Here is a 21,727-nt window from a genome sequence, read left to right as displayed (position 1 = left end):
GCACTACAACGTTGCATTATGTGTATTGGTGGCATTACAATGTGGCATTATGTGTACTGGCGGCACTACAATGTGGCATTATGTGTACTGGCAGCACTATAATGTGGCATTATGTGTACTGGTGGCACTACAATTTGGTATAATATGAACTGGAAGCTCTGCGTGAACTAGGGCACTACTATGGGAGATAAAATGAACTAGGGTACTAGGGTTACTCCATGCCAAGTCATCACAGCTTCCAACCCGACCGTCTCAGATATTCATGAAATTTGGTAGGATGAGACGGCATAAAGTAACTGTCATATGTAACATTTTAGCCCTCGGTGATACACGGTGTTCATGCTGCAGGGTTGCAAACATGACAGAAAAATTTAAATTTATGCTTGTAAGGTCAACTAAAACTAATCATAACTTTGCTTCTAATTGTGGCAGAACTTTCATGTTGGTCTTGTTTTGAAGCTAAGGGCCCAGAGTTTTCATAAAAAATGTTTTATATTTAAATATTAACTCTTATGGAGCATACACACGGTCAGATTTGTCAGATGAACGATTTGATGAACTATTTGACCAACGATTTGAACTATGGCCCTGATTCAGAGCCAGACGCTCTGAAAGAGCGCTCGCTCTGAATCAAGGCGTTTTTTTTTTATTTTTGGAGCGGCCTCCTGGCCGCTCGCATAGCTGTGGGTTACCACCCACAGCTATAGCGAGCGGCCATGATGATGGTCGCGATGGTCAAGACCATCGCAACCATCGGGCTTGCGACGAGACCCTTGTGGTAGGGTCTCGTGGCCGCAAGCCCCAGAGAGCTTTCGGGTCAGTGATGTCAGTGGGGCCGCCCCCAACCGATAGGCGTTCTCATGGGAACACCTCCGTTTGGGCAGCCACCCCCCTGGCCCGCCCACCAAAAGGGGCGAGCTGTCACTCAACATCGACAGCTCGCCCCCTTTGGTGCGAGACCTGGAGCGACGGAGTGCCCGTCGCTAGCCGGGTCTCGCGCATGTGCACGACGGAGCCGGCTCCGTCGTACGCATGCACTGTGGGCCACCATCGACCCGGTTGCGAGCGCTCAGCGCTTGCGACCAGGTCTGAATCAGGTCCAATGAACGATTTTTGACTGCATTAACATGAATGGAATCATCCAAATCTGACTGCAAACACATCAGATGTCAGATATCGTTATCTGACCATCGGGAACGCGCATTGTTCATCGTTCAGACACGTCAGATTTTCCTTCAGATATGAACAATTTTTTAAATCGTTATCGTTCAGATCTGAAGAAAAATCTGACCGTGTGTATTTACCATTACATTTCAAGGTCACATGATGTGACCTTTGACTTTGAATATCTTATAAAAAGTTGAATTTTTTGTACATAAAGTATGTTATACACTTAAATACAATCTCTCTTTGGTATAAGTTTTATTTTGGGAAGCCTTTGGGAACAGGAGAAAAAAAAATATTAAGGGGCCCATTTATTAATGTCAGTAACGCCCCTGATCGCATTGCAAAAAGCGATCCTATCGGCCAGATGTATCATCCGGGACATGGGCTCCGAAATGTCTCCAGAGAGCGGCTGGCCAGTGCAGAGGGTGCTGCACATGCATAGTCCCACAGACGGGGATCCCTCAGGGGAGCCCATAGGCTACAGTGGCTAACGTCATCTTCAGATGGCGTTAGCTGTGGGGGCCAATACCTGGAACGCATCGCATTCCGGATATTGGTAAATTTGGCAGCATCGCTTGCCGCATAGAAACCTATGGTGGAGGCGGCTGCCAGCGGTAATGGAGGGATCACAGAATGTATCGGATATATGTGCTGCGGGCCCTCCTTCATACATACGGGGAATATTTAGTATTTGAGGTAAACCCCCGGTTGTTTTCAGGGATTTTACTTCAAATACACAATAAGTACGGCAGCTCAACCCTTCTTGCACTAACCATGCAACTGGCAAGTTCAGACTTGTCTTGTAGTGTCTCTCTCTGTGTTCTTGGGATGGCCATCAGTGGTTTTCCATCGATGGCACCATCGGTAATAACCATAGATGGTACAATAGACATCTATGGTGAACCATCGATGGTTTGCACCACTCAGTCTGGCTGCAGCTTCTGCAATGAGAACTAGTGATACAAGGCATGCTTGCCTCCGGGAGGGGGCAGTCAGGTCAGCATAGGGGGCGTGGCTAGGGATTTTACCCGGCATTAGAAGCAGAGCGGGTGGCGTGGCCGTGTAATAGCGTAATTTTGGCCCCGCCACAGCTACACAATGCAGAGATTACAGACATTGTGAAGCAGGGGGCGGGGCCATGATGAAGCGATTCAGAGGCGTGTGCAGGTAGGTTTGTGTGGGAGCTGCAAGAGGGTCCGGGGGAAGGGGCTAGGCAACCGGCCGGGAGACGCCTGCTTTTCCAGGGGTCTGGGAGCGCCATCCGATTTTCGTGAGGCTCCCAGCCATTTCAGGAGAGTATGATACATGGGACTAAGGGCCTGTTTCAGCAAGGAATGCATTTGGCCGATGTTTTTGCACTGCGCATACGTATGCAGCGCACTGCGTGTGCGCGAACTAACCAGTGCAATCGGGTTAGGGTATGCAGACTACACGCAGTGTGTACGCAGACCCCTCCGATATTGATTGACAGGTAGTGCCGTTTGTGGGTGGTGACGAGGGGTGGTCAGACGAACGCAGGCGTTATATCGCCGTTATAGGGGCATGCATAATTAAGGCAGATTACGCAGCCATACCGTAAGCTGTACACAGGAAGCGGACAAAATCCTGCGGCAGGTCAGGTCAACCACTATTATGCTAATGAGTCGATGGTTCTCAATGTTACCGATGTTTATGCTATCTTGCGTACTGATCAGGCTGCGAGTAAAAGGAGATGGGCGGCTTAGTGTGGGGCTGGGCGTCTGCATCTTGTGCTGCGGTCTCCGTGCGCATGCACTGATTAGCATATTCTCGGAGCGGACGGGCGCGTGCGTCTGCATCCGTGCGTTCCTTGCTGATCAGGCCCTAAGACAGTTTATCTCAGAGGTTCCCAAACTCAGGGCCTGATTCAGACCCGCTCGCGAGCGCTAATCGCTCGCAAGCGGGTCGATAGTGGCCCAGTGCGCATGTGCACGACAGAGCTGGCTCCGTCGTGCGCATGTGCGAGACCCGGATAGCGACGGCCAAGCCGTCACTCCGGGTCTCGTACCAAAGGGGGCGTGCTGTTGATGTTGAGTGACAGCAGCACGCCCCCTTTGGTGGATGGGCTGGGGGCGTGGCTGCCCAGACGGAGGCGTTCCCATGGCGTCGGGCTCTGAATCAGGCCCTCAGTCCTCAGGACACCCTAACAGTCCAGGTTTTAAGGCTATCCATGCTTGACCACAGGTGACTTAATTAGTACCTCAGGGCCTGATTCAGAGCCGCTCGTAAGCGGCAGTACGCTCGTTCCGAGCGATGTTCGCCCATCTGCGCATGCGTACGGTTTGTAATACGCATGCGCGAACCAGTCAGTGTGGCCGAAACTCGTTTGTTCGCTATATAGCGAATGCCTGCTACTTTGAGTGACAGGAGGAGGCGTATGTGGGTGGTAACAGTGGAAGGTGCTTGAAAACGGGGAGTGGAGATCAGAACGCAGGCGTGCTTAAAGGTCAAAACGGGCGTTTTATGGGTGTGCATAATTAATAAAGCAGCGTCTGCGACCACGTCGCTTGGTTGTTTTATAGTCAGAACTGCTCGCAATATAGTGGTAGGAAAAACGAACCACAAGAATAGCGAGCAGTTCATACGCTGTTCGATGTACTCGATTATTCTAATAAATAGCGGACATGACGTAGGATGCGAGCGGCCAGGGGGCGTTTTTATCAAATAAACGTCCGCATGTTTTGTTCGCTCGTTCAGACTTATAGGCGTGAACAGACCGCAATGAGCGAACGGCTCAATTGAATAGCCACCCCTTTTTTTAGAACGAACGACCGCAAATAGCGTCCGGCTCTGAATCAGGCCCTCAGTCAGTTTGACTTAACCACCTGTGCTCAACCATGGATATCTCTAAAACCTGGACTGTTTGGGTGCCTTGAGGACCGTGTTTGGGAACCTCTGGTTTATCTAATACAGTTTATCAGTGAATAGTGGCAGTTTGATGACAAATGGATAATAAGTACATTAGGGCTCAGTGCTGCAACCCATTTGATATTAAAGGACATAGCAGCAGTGGAAAACAATTAAGGAAGATTCTACCATGGATTAAAATACAGTCACGTGTCAAAGTGATCAAATGATTGTGATAACTGTAGGAAAGAAATGAAAAAGGATTCTTTAACTGCTGAGGAAGGACCAAGCACATCAATGGATGAGGAAAGTTACACAGAAGTGGTAACATACAGGACTGAGGGCCTGATTCAGACCCGGACGCTATTTGGCTAAAAGGGGCCGGCTATTTAAGTAATAGCGAGCGGCCGCACTATGCGCTCGCACCTGTATAAAGACGCCCCTTTGCCACTCGCAACACACGTCATCTCCGGCAGTTGTAGGATTAATCGGGAACATCGAGAGCCATCGGAGCTGCTCGCAGCGCTTGTGGTAGCCTTTTCCTACCACAACATGGCGAGCATCCCTGTCACGTGTGTAATGACGCTACTTTGCTAAGTATGCACACCCATTAAACGCCGTTCTGACGGTCAGGCACGCCTGCATTCGCACATCCACACCCCCCGTTTTCAAGCACCTTCCCCTGTTACCACCCACAAACGGCACTATCTGTCACTCAAAATAGCGGCCCGACTGCGGGCTATGGGCGAGCACTTTCCCATCGCAATGACAGGTTCGCGCACGCGCATTGCGACTCATACGCATACGCAGATTGCGAAAAATCGCTCAATGCGAGCAAGTGCAGCATAGCGTCCGGTTCTGAATCAGGCCCTTAATCAGCTTTGCAGTCATTAAATGAAAGTTCTGCAGTGTGGGGGCATCACCTATCAGGAGGAAAAGAATGAAAGAAGAAAACTTGCAAAAAGAAAGCTGTAAAAATGGCAAAAGTTATAGGAAAGGATATTGGCCCTCATTCAGAGCCGCACGTTAACAACAGTACGCTCGTTGCGTTCCGATGTTGACTAACCGCGCATGCGTCGGTGTTACACCGCGCATGTGCGTACGGCAGATTGCGAGCTTTTTTTCTCTCGTTCCTAAAATAGCGTACAGGAAGTGACATGTCAAATGTGATTGACAGAACAGGGCGTTTTTGGGTGTTGACGGGGGTGGAGATGACAAAACGCAGGCGTGGCGAAGCGTTTTTGGGGCGTACATACATTAGCAGATGCGAACGTCAAATGTGTTCGGACCGTCTCATACGTCACTGAAACATCCGCTTTCCCTTCAAAATGCTCGCACAGCTTAGGGTCAGGATTACTCGACCACATTGGCGATGGCCTTCTCCTCCGTCCCGGGACTCCACGATGGTGCAGCGATTAATCGCGGCTGGTCAGTAAAGTAATTAGTGTTGGATTGAAATCCGGCTTGGTATGTGTTTGGAAAGCAGTTTATTGGGATAGCACAAAAGCGTACGCAGGTGGAAATCAGAGCTGCTAATGTCATGATTACACAATCAATTAGCGTACATTTTTGGGCTTTTATTTTGGCCACAATTTGGTGGTTATGGCCTATTGTAAAAATAATGTCATCATCTTTTAATTAGCTCCCCTTTTTTTTGGTTTACTGTGGAATTTGCATCGCTATGTGTTTTTTTAAACGTTCCTTAAAGAGGCCTTTTTTTTAACAAAAGAGGGTCAGTTTTTGCGTTTAAGGCCAGGATTAAATGTAACCCATTTGTACAATAATGTCACAATACAATCTCAGTTTTTTTTTTTAAATTTATTGTTTACACACAAACAAATTGGCATAATATTGTATTGCCTTTTTTTGTGGCCAAGATATTTGATCAAAAAAAAAAAAAAACATAACTACTAACATAATCGTAAATACAAAATTTAAAAACATTTCACAAGAAAGGAGAGGGAAGTTTTGACCAGAAAGGAATATGAGCCAAGCACAGAAGGAAAGTCGGAAAAGTCGCCATTGCTGTCACCGTTTTCTCGCCCGTTTGGCTGGGTGAGGGTGGGCGCCAGACCGGGTCCGGGATGCCATCGGGCTGGCCTGTCCAGAGGCAGATGTTGTGGCCTCTGGACTAGGCACAGGGCTAGGCACATTTGGAGGATTGCCTGATGTTGTGCCAGAGGTAGAGGATCCGGATGTTCCGGCAGGAAGGGAGGTCGGCTCCACCATGTGCTGGCGAACGAGCTGCTCCAGGGCATCGGCGATGCGGATGTTGGCCCTGGTATTTTCCGCCAGGGCCTGAGCAATGGTCACGTTGGCCGCAGCATTTTGCTCCAGGGCCTCAGCCACCCGTATCAGACTGGCGTCCATCCTCTGCAGAATCTCCGTATGGCAATCCGATTTAAAATTGAGTTCTGTGAGGAGGCCCACTGCCTGCGAGGGGGCACGCCCTGGACTGGCTTCTGCAGGGTCCTCAGCCGGATGTACTGGTTCCTCCCCTGCAGAGTCAGCAGAAATTCTGCGGCCAAGGCTCCCCTCTGGAGCAGACTCATCCGCCTCTGTCTCTGTTAGGAAATTGGAGAAAAGACTCACATTAGAATCTACATATTGGCACAATAGCATTTCTGAGTTGGTGACATCACAAGACTTACCTTGGCCAACATGAGGAGCCGCAAAGTCTGGCATGTCCGTATCCATGTTGGACACGCCAAACACCTCCACAGCCTGCACACACCCCTGTGCCATCTCTTCTAAGTCTGTCAACTCCAATGACACAGGGGTGGGACCCCCACCTGTCCCCCTTGCATGCCTAGCCCTGTCGGCAAGTTTTTGTTTTAGACGATATTTGAAGTCTGCCCATCTGTGGAATGAATTTGGAACCATTATCCTTTTTTTACAATGGGGTTTGTTTATAGGATGGGAAAGTGTTTACTTACCGCCGTTTGACATCCCGGGCTAGACGGACATAATCACCCACCCTATTGACAGCAACGGCGACCTCCTCCCACATTCTCAACTTCTGGCTTTGGCTCATATTCCTGGCTGCCTGGGGCAGGATGTCAACGCACTTCTGGATCAAAACCTCCATCTCCTTGCTTGTGAAATGTGGCTGCCTTTTTTTTTTTGCAGCTTTGGCGGGTTGACTGGGGCCAGCAGTCTCTTCCATGTCATCCTCCTCACCTATTTGGGTAAATATGCAGATTTAGCCACTTCACAACTTGCACAATATTATGTTTTAAAATACTCATTGACACAAAATGCATGAAGGCCTTACCGCCGCAATTTTGACCATTGTTTCCCTGGTTTGAAGCCATGTCTCTGCTTCCAGCATGAAATCATCCAGAAATTCTATGTGATTTCGTGACGTATTTATACATGCGTCGTTAGTTTGCGGCCGCATCATTGATTGTGCGTCCCTATGATTCATCCTTAATTTGTGCGGGAAAATAAACACTATTTATGGCTTGGTGTGTGTGGATTCGAGGTGGGGTTGTTGGAGTGTTGTTGGTTAAGTGGTTTGGATTTGGTTGGTTGGTTGCGTTTGGAGGATTTTGGAGAGTTGTTTTTTTGTTTGTTTTTGCTACATTTCTTTGGTTTTTCCGTTCGCATTTTTTTCATTTTTTCAACATCCTTTCCTGATTTGGTAAGTTTTGTGCATTCAAATTTGTGGCCAATTGGTGTATTCTTCTGTTTTGTGGTTAGTTAATTTGTTTAACACTCATTTCATCTTTTTTAGTTTTTTTTTGTTTTCGGACCCAAAGAAGTTTTTTGAGGACATCTTATATATTCGAGTTGGGTAAGTCCATTTTTTGTCTTGCATTTGCGAATGAATTACGGCATTTTTGACTGTTGGTGTAGCGCCTTGCATTTGCGAATGAATTACTGCATTTTTGACTGTTGGTGTAGTGACTTGCATTTGCGAATAATTTACCGCATTTTTGACTGTTGGTGTAGTGACTTGCATTTGCGAATAATTTACCGCATTTTGGACGGCTTATTCATCATATAATCCAGTTTTGCTTTTCCCTTTTCCATTTTTTGGGTCCATTTGAACCCTATTTGACGTACGGTGTGCAATGTAGTTTTCATCGATGGCCAAATGTGTTTTTCCGTTATTTTCTGTGTTGGCTTGCAACAATTTTTAACCAAAAAAAAAACCCTTTAAATTTTTGACGTCTCATTGTTGCCTTTTTTACAGTTTATACGTATCATGACAATACCCCGGCATGTAAGCAGCTATGGATGGTATCAGAAAGCTAAGTTGTTTTTTCTTACTTTTGGGGTGGGTCAAAAGCCTTACATTGTAAACTTTGAATTTCAGGTAGATCTGGGGCGAATTGTTCTGGCCCTGCTCCCGGAAGACGACCAACCTCAAACTCGTCCCAGGCGTAGGCATCGTAGGCATGCAAGGCCCCAGATATTTCGAACACGTGTCACCCTTTTTGGAATGCCCGATGATGAGGTTTTAAGACGCTACCGTCTACCTCCCAAAATCATCATAGACACTCTCTCATTAATAGAAAGTGATCTTGAGCGGCAAATTGACAGTCCAACAGCAATACCACCACTGACGCAATTTATGGCGGTGTTACATTTCTGTGCCTCAGGATCGTTTCAAACAACGGTCGGAATAGTGGCGGGCATCTCCCAATCCTCCTTTTCCCGGATCCTGAGGGCAGTGATGGAGGCACTTTTCAAGCACCTCCATCATTTTATTAAAATGCCTTTGGATATGGGTGCCCTTAGTGTGGCCAAGGCCAATTTTTACCAAATAGCTGGCTTCCCACACATCATAGGGGTTGTGGATGGTACTCACATACCACTTCAGCCTCCAGCACGGCTGGAGGCCATATTTAGAAACAGGAAACACTATCACTCCCTGAATGTAATGGTGGTATGTGATGCCTCCCTCCAGATCCTGTCCCTGAATGCTAAATTACCCGGAAGTGCTCATGACTCCTTCGTCATCCGGCAATCAGGGATATGGCAGAAATTAACCAACCTACAAGCTGGTGATGCGTGGCTTCTGGGTAAGTGGAGACCTTTAGTACATAACAATGTTAAGCTTGATACACAGTGTTCCTGATGTGGTCTATTTTTGTTCACAGGAGACAGTGGATACCCTTGCATGTCCTGGCTGCTCACTCCTTATTTGGCTCCCACACCAGGGCCACAAAGTGCGTATAATTCCGCACTTACAGCCACCAGGCAAGTGGTGGAGCGCTGTATCGGCCTTTTAAAAGGCCGATTCAGATGCCTCCACCGCTCTGGTGGCGAGCTCATGTATGTGCCGGATATGGTGTCTAAAATTGTGGTCCTGTGTGGGATATTTCACAACATTGCCATAAGGAGTGGTGTCCCAATGCAGCCAGAGGATGCCTTACCTGAGGATGGCCCCCCCGAGGTTGGTCGAAGGTCAGTATGTGGGGGGGCCATACGCGATGATGTGGTGGCCAGATTTTTTAGGTAAGTTTGTTCAAAACTCCAGTGTTTATACCTAATGTGTTTGTTTTTTTTGGCAAACATCTAATTTATTTTTAATTTTCTCACCATCTTCTGTTTGTTCACATAATCTTTGGCACTCCAACGCTCACTACTTCCTGCTACCCTTACCAAACCTGGATCTGGTCCTTTTGGGCATATATTCTGGAACCCATATCGCAACGCCATGTTTGTGGAATCATGTTGGCATGGTCCTTCGTCAACCAGTTCTTGATTTTGTGTTTTTATTTATTTTTTTCTTGGTATGTGTTGTATTTGAATTTATCACTGTGTATTTTTTTTGGGAGTGACCACTTTGTTTTCTCTGTTATGTGGTGAATAAATGTTTGAAGAGTGAAATGGTCTTCCTTTTTTGGGACGTTAACAGCAAGTGTAACCAGGTTAACACAAGTTACATTTGACTAAGGGGTAAACCAGTACTGACGCCAGATGAGCAAAACTGAAATATGTTTTCAGCTTTCCAATCCACACCAAAAGGAAGCCTGGCCCAACCTTGGGATTTGTAAGATTGGCCTAAGCAGCTTGCGCACCAAGTAGGAACCTGGAAAATGTAGAAATCTGAAATTGACACTACACCCAAAAAGGGAAATGACATTGTTACTGTTATGTGTTTCTGGTGTCTGTTTGACATACAAAGACAAAACACAATCTAACTTTTAAAAAAGGGAAATCCTTGCAGGAACTTATGTCAGGCTAAACTATCTTGGTTTTGGTTTTTAAAAATGAGCCACAACGTATATTTGTCTTTAAAATTTTATTGGGAAAATACAACAAAAAAAAAAAAACTAATGCCGAAGGAGGCCAGACAGCCGGTCGAGGGCCACCAGAAGGCCGATTACATGGTGGCGCATCTGCCCCACAACATCCGCCACCTCTTGCCGACGCCTCTGTTCCTCTGTGGGTGAGAAAAGTGTGTGGGTTAATACAACAATAGGGACTCCACAGAAAAACATTAATTAAAAAACTAATCACTCCTAAACCCAAAAACATAAATAAAAAGGGTGGGCTGGCAAAAATACAAGGCCTAGGTACAAATTCCCACAGGTATGATATGTGTATGCTTAAATCACCAGGAAGAGGTAAAGGCAAACCTTCACAATCAACAAAAGTCAAGCCACAAAAACACGAAGAAAGGCACGACACATGATTACATACAAACAGTTTGTGCTTTAAAAAAAAATAATAAAAAACATACCGGGAAACAAATCGGGAGCTCCGGCAAAACCTCCATGATCCTCCTCGGAGGATCCGTCATTCCCCAAAGAATGGGGCGGAGTTATGCAGGACTCCGGGGAGGGGGTAATTGGAAGAGGGGTGGGTGGAGGAGAGGGGGAAGTGGGACGGAGGGGAAGGAGTCCCGACATTTCCGGGAGAGGGTCTGGGAAGGATGGGGAGGAGTGGGGAATAGGCGAAAGATTTGGGGTGGAGTGTTGGCTGGGGGTTGGGGAGAGTGGGCGGGAACGCCGACGTTGACGGCGGAGTCTTGGCTGTCCCCCTAAAATATGTCAAATAAATTGCGTTTAGTTTATGGACAAATCCGGCCAAACAAACAAAAAAAACAAAAAACAAAAACAAACAAAAAAAAATAGCAGTAGAATTAAAAATTCATAAAAAGAGGGAAAACATGCAGACGCAGATATGAGTACAAATAATAAATAGAACAGACAGGAAAACATGCAGACGCAGATATGAGTACAAATAATAAATAGAACAGACATGAAAACATGCAGACGCAGATATGAGTACAAATAATAAATAGAACAGACAGGAAAACATGCAGACGCAGATATGAGTACAAATAATAAATAGAACAGACAGGAAAACATGCACACGCAGATATGAGTACAAATAATAAATAGAACAGACAGGAAAACATGCACACGCAGTTTGCCCCACAAACACAAACATTAAAACCACAATACATAACACTTACTTGCCAGGATCTGCATGCGAAAGCATGCCAGCAAGCGGGGCGTTCGCCGTTGCAGGTCGGACCACCTGCGCTCCAGCTGCCCGATGTTGCGGCGTGATCCAAAGGACCGCAGGCGGGACCGTACCTCCGCATACGCGGAGCGCTTCTGCCGGTTGGTCATGGGTTCTGGCTGGCTGGTGATCCGGCGATCCATGACCTCCGTAAGCACCAGCAGCTCACGCCTGGTGAATGCGGAGGCTCTCATGATGGCAATGGTGTTTTTCTTAAAAATCATTTTTGATAAAGTGTGTAAAAATTTTCTGATTGGCTAATGTATTTTGGAAATTAACAGGAGCAATTTTATTGGTTAGTGTATGAGTCATGTGTTCGACAGGGCCAGAAATCTATGGAGAGTTAGGATAGGCTTGATGCAGTGACATGCGTAAGCAAATTTAAATAAAGAAATGAACCCAGGGAAATATGCGGGGATACACAGCAATAGTACAATTGTTTAATTGTGGTTCACATGTTTTTTAAACAATACAAGCGAATGTTTCATCCGTACGTATTCTGCGGGTAAACACAAACACAGACAAGAGTAAAGTTTCTTGCATTGTGTTGAAAAAAAACAAACAATTAAGCTAATTGATACATTGATTGGCATGATACGATTGATGGAGGTAGGCAGAATAAAGGAGCAGGTAATCGACATCTGACAAGGCCACTTCCTGTTTATACTTGTGCGTGCGTTCCTTTCAAGCCATTTCGGGGATGTACGCTCGCTATTTCGTACGCTCGTTAGTTAGAGGAGGGGTCGTCAGAGTTTAGGGAGGAATTTTAGATGCGAACGAAAATACGAGCGAGCCATTGAATTTAAATATTTTTGTACGTACGCCTAACGTACGTGCGCCCGCTTGCGTGCGGCTCTGAATGAGGGCCATTATTCCATATTCCAGCTTTGAAACCTGTGCCTGATCATTGTTTTCTACTGCTGCTGTGTCCTTTAATATCAAAAGGGTTGCAGCACTGAGACTTGGGGCCGTATTCAATTAGTTTCACACCCGCGATACTTTTCCGCCTGCTGGAATTTTCCCCTACATCGCGTGTTTTGGAAAAGTTTTCGCACGCGCCTCTGCTATTCACCGTATTCAATTCCAAAGGACGGGAAAACGCGTCCGGGCAAAACTCAAACAGGCGAAAAGTGCTGTCAGAGATGGGGAAATCAGCCTAACACCCCCCAAAAGATGCACTAACATTGGAGATCAGTATAGATGTCCCCGATTAGCCCCCCTGAAGCTACTTGGGGTACTTAAGTGCTTTCAATTGCCTCTATATAGCGTTTTTGCACAAGTGGTGAAGAATGGCATTAAGCAGTTTTTTGGGGAGAAAATAAGTAGTCCTGCCAAGTTTGGGGTACTTGAAAATGGGTGCAAGCATGGTTTTAAATTCGCTAAAGTTAGGTTTTAAGTGACGTCAAAAACGCACCTTCAGCAAGCACCTGCAATCAAAAAATCATCGACCCCCCCATACTTGCAGACCCCCCCAAAAGTCTATTTCGCTACTTTTTCAAAATAAGTTTTTGGGGTGTTTCTCTTTTTTTATGTTTTTTTTTCCGCAGTTTTCCTTTGGGGGGCTGTCCCAAGGGTGCAGAGTGGTTTCCGCACTTTTGCTCCCCCAAACCGCAATTCTGCATTTTTTTTCCGCTTGCTATTCATAGGCAAAACTTTTTCGCTATTTTTACCTATTACATTGCATTGACTTCTGCGTACGCGAAAAGTCATTGAATTTTAATACTGCGGAAAGTTTCCGCCTGGCGAAATGACGTCATCCGCGATACTTTTTCACGGATTCCGACTTTTCGCCGCTAATTGAATACGGCCCTTAATGTAATTTTTATCCACTTGTCACGCTCTTGATAAAACTACCACTACCAGTACTCACTGACAAACTGTATTAGGTAAAGTGTATTAGTCCCTTCTATCACTAGTTCTCAATGCAGAAGCTGCAGTCAGACTGAACACATTAAGGATGGCCATTGACCGTCAATAGTTTACAAATGTCGATGGTTTACTACTGATGGTCGATGGTTTTTGCCATCGATGGCAGAGAGCCAATTCTTTTCTGCCATCGATGGCAAAGTGGAACCCGATGTTTTTTTTTCCTGCTCATGACACAGAAACTAGCCCCGCCCCCTGGCTGTTCGCTAAGCCCCACCTCCTGGTTTTTTTTATTAGCCCGCGGTTTGCCAGACACACAGCAGCGGTGGCCATCAAGTGGTGCAAAACATTGATGGTTCACCATAGATGTATATTGTACCATCGATGGGCATCCCTAGAACACAGAGAGAGACACTACGGGGTATATTTACTAAAGTGAGAGTTTTGAAAAATGTTGCCCTTAGCATCCAATCAGATTCTAATTAACATATAACTATCACCTTCTAGAAGATAATAGCTAGAATCTGATTGGTTGCTATGGGCAACATCTCCACTTCTAAAAATTCTCACTTTAGTAAATATACCCCCTACAAGACAAGTCTGAACTTGCCAGTTACATGGTTAGTGCAAGAAGGGTTGAACTGCCGTACTTAATATTTATTTTACTCCTGTTCCCAAAGGCTTCCCGAAATGAAACTTATATCAAAGAGAGATTGTATTTAAGACAGTGTATAACATACGTTATGTACAAAAAATTAAACATACACTTTTTAGATATCCAAGGTCAAATCATGTGACCTTGAAATGTAAGAGTCAATATTTAAATATAAAACAATTTTTTATGAAAACTCTGGTCTTTAGCTTCAAAACAAGACCAACATGAAGTTATGATTCGTTTTAGTTGACCTTACAAGCGTAAATTTACATTTTTTTGTCATGTGTGCAACCCTGTAGCATGAACACCGTGTATCACTGAGGGCTAAAATGTTACATATGAAAGTTACTTTATGTCGTCTATCATCCTGCTAAATATTACAAAAAGCTGAGAAGGTCGGGTTGAAAAGTTACTTTTTTTGTGATGATTTGGCATGGAATGACCCACTACTATTGGGTATACTATAGGGCATTACATTAACTAGGGCACTATTATGGGCATGAAATGAACTAGTGCATTACCATAGGACATACAATTAACTAGGGGTACTACTATGGTTCACGAAATTAACTATGACACTAGAATGGGGCATAAGATTATCTACCGTACTACTATGGGGTATAACAATAACTATGGCACTAGAATGGGGCATTACATTAACTATGGTACTATTATGAGGCATAACAATAACTATGACACTAGAATGGGGCATAAGATTATCTACAGAACTACTATGGGGCATAACAATAACTATGGCACTAGAATGGGGTATGGGGTATAACATTAGCTACAGAACTACTATGGGGCATAATATTAACTACGGTACTACTATGGATCATAACAATAACTAGGGCATAACTTTAATTATAACAATAACTATGGCACTACTATAGGATATAACAATAACTATGGCACTACTATAGGATATAACAATAACTATGGCACTACTATAGGATATAACTTTAACTATGGCACTACTATAGGATATAACAATAACTATGGCACTACTATAGGATATAACTTTAACTATGGCACTACTATAGGATCTAACAATAACTATGGCACTACTATAGGATATAAGAATAACTATGGCACTACTATAGGATATAACAATAACTATGGCACTACTATAGGATCTAACAATAACTATGGCACTACTATAGGATCTAACAATAACTATGGCACTACTATAGGATATAACAATAACTATGGCACTACTATAGGATATAAGAATAACTATGGCACTACTATAGGATATAACAATAACTATGGCACTACTATAGGATATAACAATAGCTATGGCACTACTATAGGATATAAGAATAACTATGGCACTACTATAGGATATAACAATAACTATGGCACTACTATAGGATATAAGAATAACTATGGCACTACTATAGGATATAACAATAACTATGGCACTACTATAGGATATAACAATAGCTATGGCACTACTATATGATATAAGAATAACTATGGCACTACTATAGGATATAACAATAACTATGGCACTACTATAGGATATAACAATAGCTATGGCACTACTATAGGATATAAGAATAACTATGGCACTACTATAGGATATAACAATAACTATGGCACTACTATAGGATATAACAATAACTATGGCACTACTATAGGATATAACAATAGCTATGGCACTACTATAGGATATAAGAATAACTATGGCACTACTATAGGATATAACAATAACTATGGCACTACTATAGGATATAACAATAGCTATGGCACTACTATAGGATATAAGAATAACTATGGCACTACTATAGGATATAACAATAACTATGGCACTACTATAGGATCTAACAATAACTATGGCACTACTATAGTATATAAGAATAACTATGGCACTAGAATGGGGCATAACATTAACTGTGGTACTATTATGGGGCATAACAATAACTATGGTACTAGAATAGGGAATAACATAAACTATGGCACTAGACTAGAGCATAACAACATGTACTATGTAAGGCGCTGCGGAACACTTGTGGCGCCATATAAATAAAGGATAATAATAATAATAACAATAACTATGGCACTACTATGGGGCATAATAATATCTAGAGCACTACAATGGGGCATAATAATATCTAGAGCACTACTATGGGGCATAACATTAACAACTGCTGCGGGCAGGTGTCCCTCTAGAAGCATTTAGGCAGGGGCCCACAAAATTCTGCCTACGTCCCTGATAATTACACCTTAATTGTTAAGATTATCAAACTATTAAAGACACACAACCGCTCCTATAAATACAGCACAGATTAAACACTTTAAAAAAAAAAAGTTTCTTTGTGTTATCTTTCTATGAGTTCAGGCCAGCGCTGTTCTTATATGGCCTCTACTTTCTGAATAAAACTGTACATTATGCTATTTTTCATGCTATTAGAATATTTTGCCCCTGACAGAAATAAACACAAATGTGTAGAGAAATGTGTTTCTCTATGGGGTATAAATGATTATAAATCCAGTGCATATGTCAAACTGCAGCTTTAGAAACATACAGACACTGCCACAGTATGCAGCAAGCATTACACAAGCCTCTGACAATGATACGTGCCCTATAGCATTGCATACATTACCTTCCTGTCAGATCTGTAGCTGGGTGAAATCTTTGTGAGAGAGAGTCTGTGAAATCTGGAAGAAGAGTAATAATTCCTGGGTGTAACATCAGCTGTCAGTCACAGTACGTAGTGTGTTACTGTATGGCTCCAGGGAGGGGTCTGCTCCAGCTGTGTGGTTCTGCTTTCCTGCTTTATGTAACAGGATTGGCATCACATCACATCAGGGCTGAGTCCTGCAGCCACAAATCCCTGGGATCCCCCCAGATGCTTCCCGTAGGAGCTGGCACTCTAGTTTACACGCCCTGTAACAAGCAGGAACTTCCTTCTCTGTAACTGGGGGCTGAGTTCTACAGCTACCTGGGTGTTATACAACCAGTAAAACAGGAAATGCACAACAATGAGATTCAGTTCTGACAGGTGACCAGCTTCTGCATTACAGGCTGATAGGACATGCTGGTAATTGTGGTTCCACAGCAGCTGGAGAGAAGCAGGACGCCTGTGCTAGCTGCATACTCCCAACTTGCAGTTAGGAGCCTGTGTGTTACACAAGTGCGAGCTTCCATATCACATTGTATATATAACGCTGCTGAATAATTGTCAACAATCTATTGTTAAACTGGGTAGACACCTTTGTGATCACTCTTTTGATGTGATGGTTCAATCGGAATGTGTATGAAGTCCCGGCAAGTTCATATCCCGACGCCGGCAGCCCGAAGGGAGATCCCGACAGGGCAGGTAAGTACCCTAACCCTATCCCTCTCTCCCCCTAACCCTCCCTTAGTGGTGCCTAACCCTAACCTCCCCAGGGGTGCCTAACCCTCCCCCCTAGGGGTGCCTAACTCTAACCTCCCTCCCCCCAAACCTAACCCCGCTACGCTCTCTAAACCTAACCCTCCTTTCCCCCGCAGCTAACGCTAAGGGTGCCCCGGACTTACCTCGTTCGGGATGGCATCCTTCTGCGTTCCGGCGTCGGGATTAAGATAGGCGTCCCTATTTCGGCACCTATCTTAAGTCCCTTGTCGGGATTCCGATGTCGGTATTGAGACCGCATAACTACATCCCGTTCAATCGACTTCACTCCTGATCGGAAGTCCCGACCACAGTGCCGATACGCGCGTACACACCTATACAATTATACTTGAAATCTTTGATCCCCGACTGCCAAAATATCGTAAGATAATGACTGTACCACCCATCCATTCACACTCTGGGGGTCCGGCACCGCCACACAGCTGCGGCGGTGGGGGTCCCCAACCTCCCGATTTGACCACCCGCGGGCCACTTCGGCCCACGGGTAGAACAGCGGGACATTACTGTCCCGATAAAATCGGGATGCTGGAGAGGGGTGCGCCCTCTACGGGTGGCGCCACTGTGTGACCGCACTGGTCGAACACCCCTAGAGCCTGCCCTGATATGCAGTACCTATCATCTGTTCTGTCTGTATAGGCAACTGCACAGTACTACTATTCCTGCTGTATACAAGATGGGTAATAGACAGCTACACAGTACCACTTCTTTATGCAATGCCAATTATCTGTTCTGTCTGTATAGGCAGGTGCACAGTACTACTACTTCTGCTGTATCTAAGATGGGTAGCTCACAGCTGCACAGTACCACTTCTTTATGCAATACTTGTTATATATTCTCTCTGTACAGGAAAATGTACAGTACTACTATTCAAGCTGTATCCAAGATAGGTAACTGACAGCTGCACAGTACCACTTATTATGGGATGTAGTCAGCATCCGGCGCAGACAACGCCGGTGGACAGATACTCTCTGTAAAGCGCTGCGGAATATGTGTGCGCTATATAAATAACTGGTTATAAATAACAAGATGGGTAACTGACAGCTGCACAGTACTACTGTACCTGTTGTAACAAGATGGGTAACTGACAGCTGCACAGTACTACTATACCTCTTGTAACAAGATGGGCAACTGACAGCTGCACAGTACTACTATACCTCTTGTAACAAGATGGGTAACTGACAGCTGCACAGTACTACTATACCTGTTGTAACAAGATGGGCAACTGACAGCTGCACAGTACTACTATACCTCTTGTAACAAGATGGGTAACTGACAGCTGCACAGTACTACTATACCTGTTGTAACAAGATGGGTAACTGACAGCTGCACAGTACTACTATACCTGTTGTAACAAGATGGGCAACTGACAGCTGCACAGTACTACTATACCTCTTGTAACAAGATGGGTAACTGACAGCTGCACAGTACTACTATACCTGTTGTAACAAGATGGGTAACTGACAGCTGCACAGTACTACTATACCTGTTGTAACAAGAAGGGTAACTGACAGCTGCACAGTACTACTATACCTCTTGTAACAAGACGGGTAACTGACAGCTGCATAGTACTACTATACCTGTTGTAACAAGATGGGTAACTGACAGCTGCACAGTACTACTATACCTGTTGTAACAAGATGGGTAACTGACAGCTGCACAGTACTACTATACCTGTTGTAACAAGATGGGTAACTGACAGCTGCACAGTACTACTATACCTGTTGTAACAAGATGGGTAACTGACAGCTGCACAGTACTACTATACCTGTTGTAACAAGATGGGTAACTGACAGCTGCACAGTACTACTATACCTGTTGTAACAAGATGGGTAACTGACAGCTGCACAGTACTACTATACCTGTTGTAACAAGATGGGTAACTGACAGCTGCACAGTGACATATGAAGAGATTCTTAATACTCTTTTAGTTCCATATTAATAATATAACTTAGAAGTTAAACACTGCCTGGAAGGAATTGTCATGTCAGCTAAACTAGGGAACATGGGCTTCATAAAGCTAATTATTTTCAGAAGACAAATAGTATATAATAGTCCAGTTTATGTCTCGCCAGTCTGATTCCCGGGGCAAATGGCGCCTTCATCCCTTGTCTACCTAATTTCTGTATAAGCTGGGAGCACTATAAAAGATAAGTATTACAATTTATGAAACATTATATCACATATGAGGACAATGTAAATCTCCATTGAGTTACATTTTTGCACTATAGAAAATGGCATTTTGTAAATCATTTTCCTTTATTTTGCTGTCTGAGACGACGGCCTCCTTATAGATACGTACTACCTTACTGGTGTTTTTACTGTCTGTATGGTTCATGCCCTATAAAAGACATGTTGTGCTCCATTATTCCCAACAACTACACATGCAGCCGATATCTGGCCAGAGCCTCCTATATTCTTGTGCCAACCAGTCATACAGGATATCCGAAGTGATGTCAGGCAGCTGGAATTTCCCTATGTGGATATGTGGAATAGGGTTTCTGATCCAAGTGCATGACAAGGAAACCAGGGCAGATTTATGTAAGCGCAAAAGAGATGATTGAGTAACATAACAGGGATTACAAGCAGCGATGGTTAGTAAATACTGTATGTTCCTCTATTATCAAATACAGAATTATTTCATCAAATGGGCCATGTACACGGTGTGTTGTAACACCCAATCAGATGTTTGTTTACATTTTCTAAACTGTGCTAGGAAAAAATGCCAGCTAGAATCTGATTGGTTACTGTGAGTTGCAGCATGCCAGTGCATATTGCTGTGTCGTGATACCTACAGTGGTGCTTGAAAGTTTGTAAACCCTTCAGAATTTTCTATATTTCTACTAAAATTTGGCCTAAAACTACCTCAGGCTTTCACACAAGTCCTAAAAGTAGATAAAGAGAAACAAATGAGACAAAAAAATATACCTGCTAATTTTTTATTGAGGAAAACGATCCAATATCACATATCTGTGAGTGTCAAAAGTATGTGAAGCTTTGCTTTCAGTATCTGGTATGATCCCCATGTCCAGCAATAACTGCTGCTAAACGTTTCCAGTAATTGTTGATTAGTCCTGAACATCGGCTTGGAGAAATTTTACCTCATTCCTCTGTACAAAACAACTTCAACTCTGTTGTGTTGGTGGGTTTCCTCCCATGAGCTGCTCGCTTCAGCTCCTTCCACAACATGTCGATTGGGTTAAGGTCAGGACTTTTACTTGGCCATTCCAATACTTTACATATATTCTTCTTTAACCATTTTTTGGTAGAATGACTTGTGTGCTCTGGGTCGTTGTCTTGCTGCATGACCCACGTTCTCTTGAGATGCAGCTCATGGACAGATTGTCAGGTTGCGGTCTAGGATCGGCCATTACTCAACTTTGCGCCAGCTTCCCCTGATCTCCCGTGGGGTCAGACGTCGGGTGCAGCGGAGGGTACGTGCTGAGTATTCTGCCTAGTGCCATGTGATCTGCTTTGGATTGCTCCGTGCCTGGTTTCTGCGGTTGCCGTCATGGACGCAGCCATGACAGTTTGCATCACCTGATGACTCCATACCCAATGGTAGCATGGTGCTGGTCAGCTGACGCTGTCCACCAATGATCTGCTACTGCAGGGGATAAGCCAGACTCCGGATCACAGGAAGTTACCTGTGCAACGTTGTTGCTAACAGTGTATTCTTGCTGCTACCTCGTTCCAGGTCCACCTGTTTACTGGTGATCAAGTTCCAGCCTCTTTCTGCAACTGTGTATTAACATCCAGCCTGTGTGCAAGACAAGTTCCAGCCTCTCTCTGCAGCAGTGTATTAACATCCAGCCTATGGGCCTGATTCAGACCCGCTCGCAAGCGGGTCGATGTTGGCCCAGTGCGCACGACGGAGCCGGCTCTGTCGTGCGCATGCGCGAGACCCGGATTGCGACGGCCATTGCGACGGCCAAGCCGTCGCTCCGGGTCTCGCTACAAAGGGGACGTGCTGTCGATGTTGAGTGACAGCACGCCCCCTTTGGTGGGCGGGCCGGGGGCATGGCTGCCCAGACGCAGGCGTTCCCATGGGAACGCCTACCGTCTAGGGCCGGCCCCACTGACATCACAAGTGATGTCAGTGGGAGTGCTCTCGGCTCTGTCAGAGCCAAAAGCACTCTTGGGCTTGCGGCAACGAGACCCTACCGCAAGGGTCTCGTCGCAAGCCCAATGGTCGCGATGGTCTTGACCATCGCGACCATCTTCCTGGCTGCTCGCTATAGCTGTGGGTGGTCAACCACAGCTATGCAAGCGACCAGGAGGCCGCTCTAAA

At 44.9% G+C, this 21,727-nt stretch overlaps 1 protein-coding gene across 3 annotated transcripts in view; it reads right to left on the bottom strand.

Annotated features, from left to right (window-relative positions):
- The window catches only part of LOC148479307 (von Hippel-Lindau disease tumor suppressor-like), a 69,470-nt gene that overhangs the window by 37,366 nt on the left and 10,377 nt on the right, over positions 1–21,727 (bottom strand). For 2 of the 3 annotated variants that reach the window (XM_088454645.1, XM_088454646.1), the window contains exon 1: positions 16,648–16,915. Coding sequence is in view for 1 of the 3 variants with exons in the window: in XM_088454648.1 (XP_088310774.1) it covers positions 17,497–17,509 (13 nt within the window). In the remaining 2 variants the exon portion in view is untranslated. Of the gene's footprint in view, positions 1–16,647; positions 16,916–17,496; positions 17,510–21,727 lie in introns of those variants that run through there. The other variant, XM_088454648.1, reaches the window with a different exon arrangement.

Source organism: Taudactylus pleione, unplaced genomic scaffold, assembly GCF_031769625.1.
Source record: "Taudactylus pleione unplaced genomic scaffold, aTauple2 ptg000624l, whole genome shotgun sequence".
NCBI classification, from domain to species: domain Eukaryota; kingdom Metazoa; phylum Chordata; class Amphibia; order Anura; family Myobatrachidae; genus Taudactylus; species Taudactylus pleione.
The sequence above is the reverse complement of the archived record's forward strand: the minus strand, read 5'-3'. Positions and strand labels throughout refer to the sequence as shown.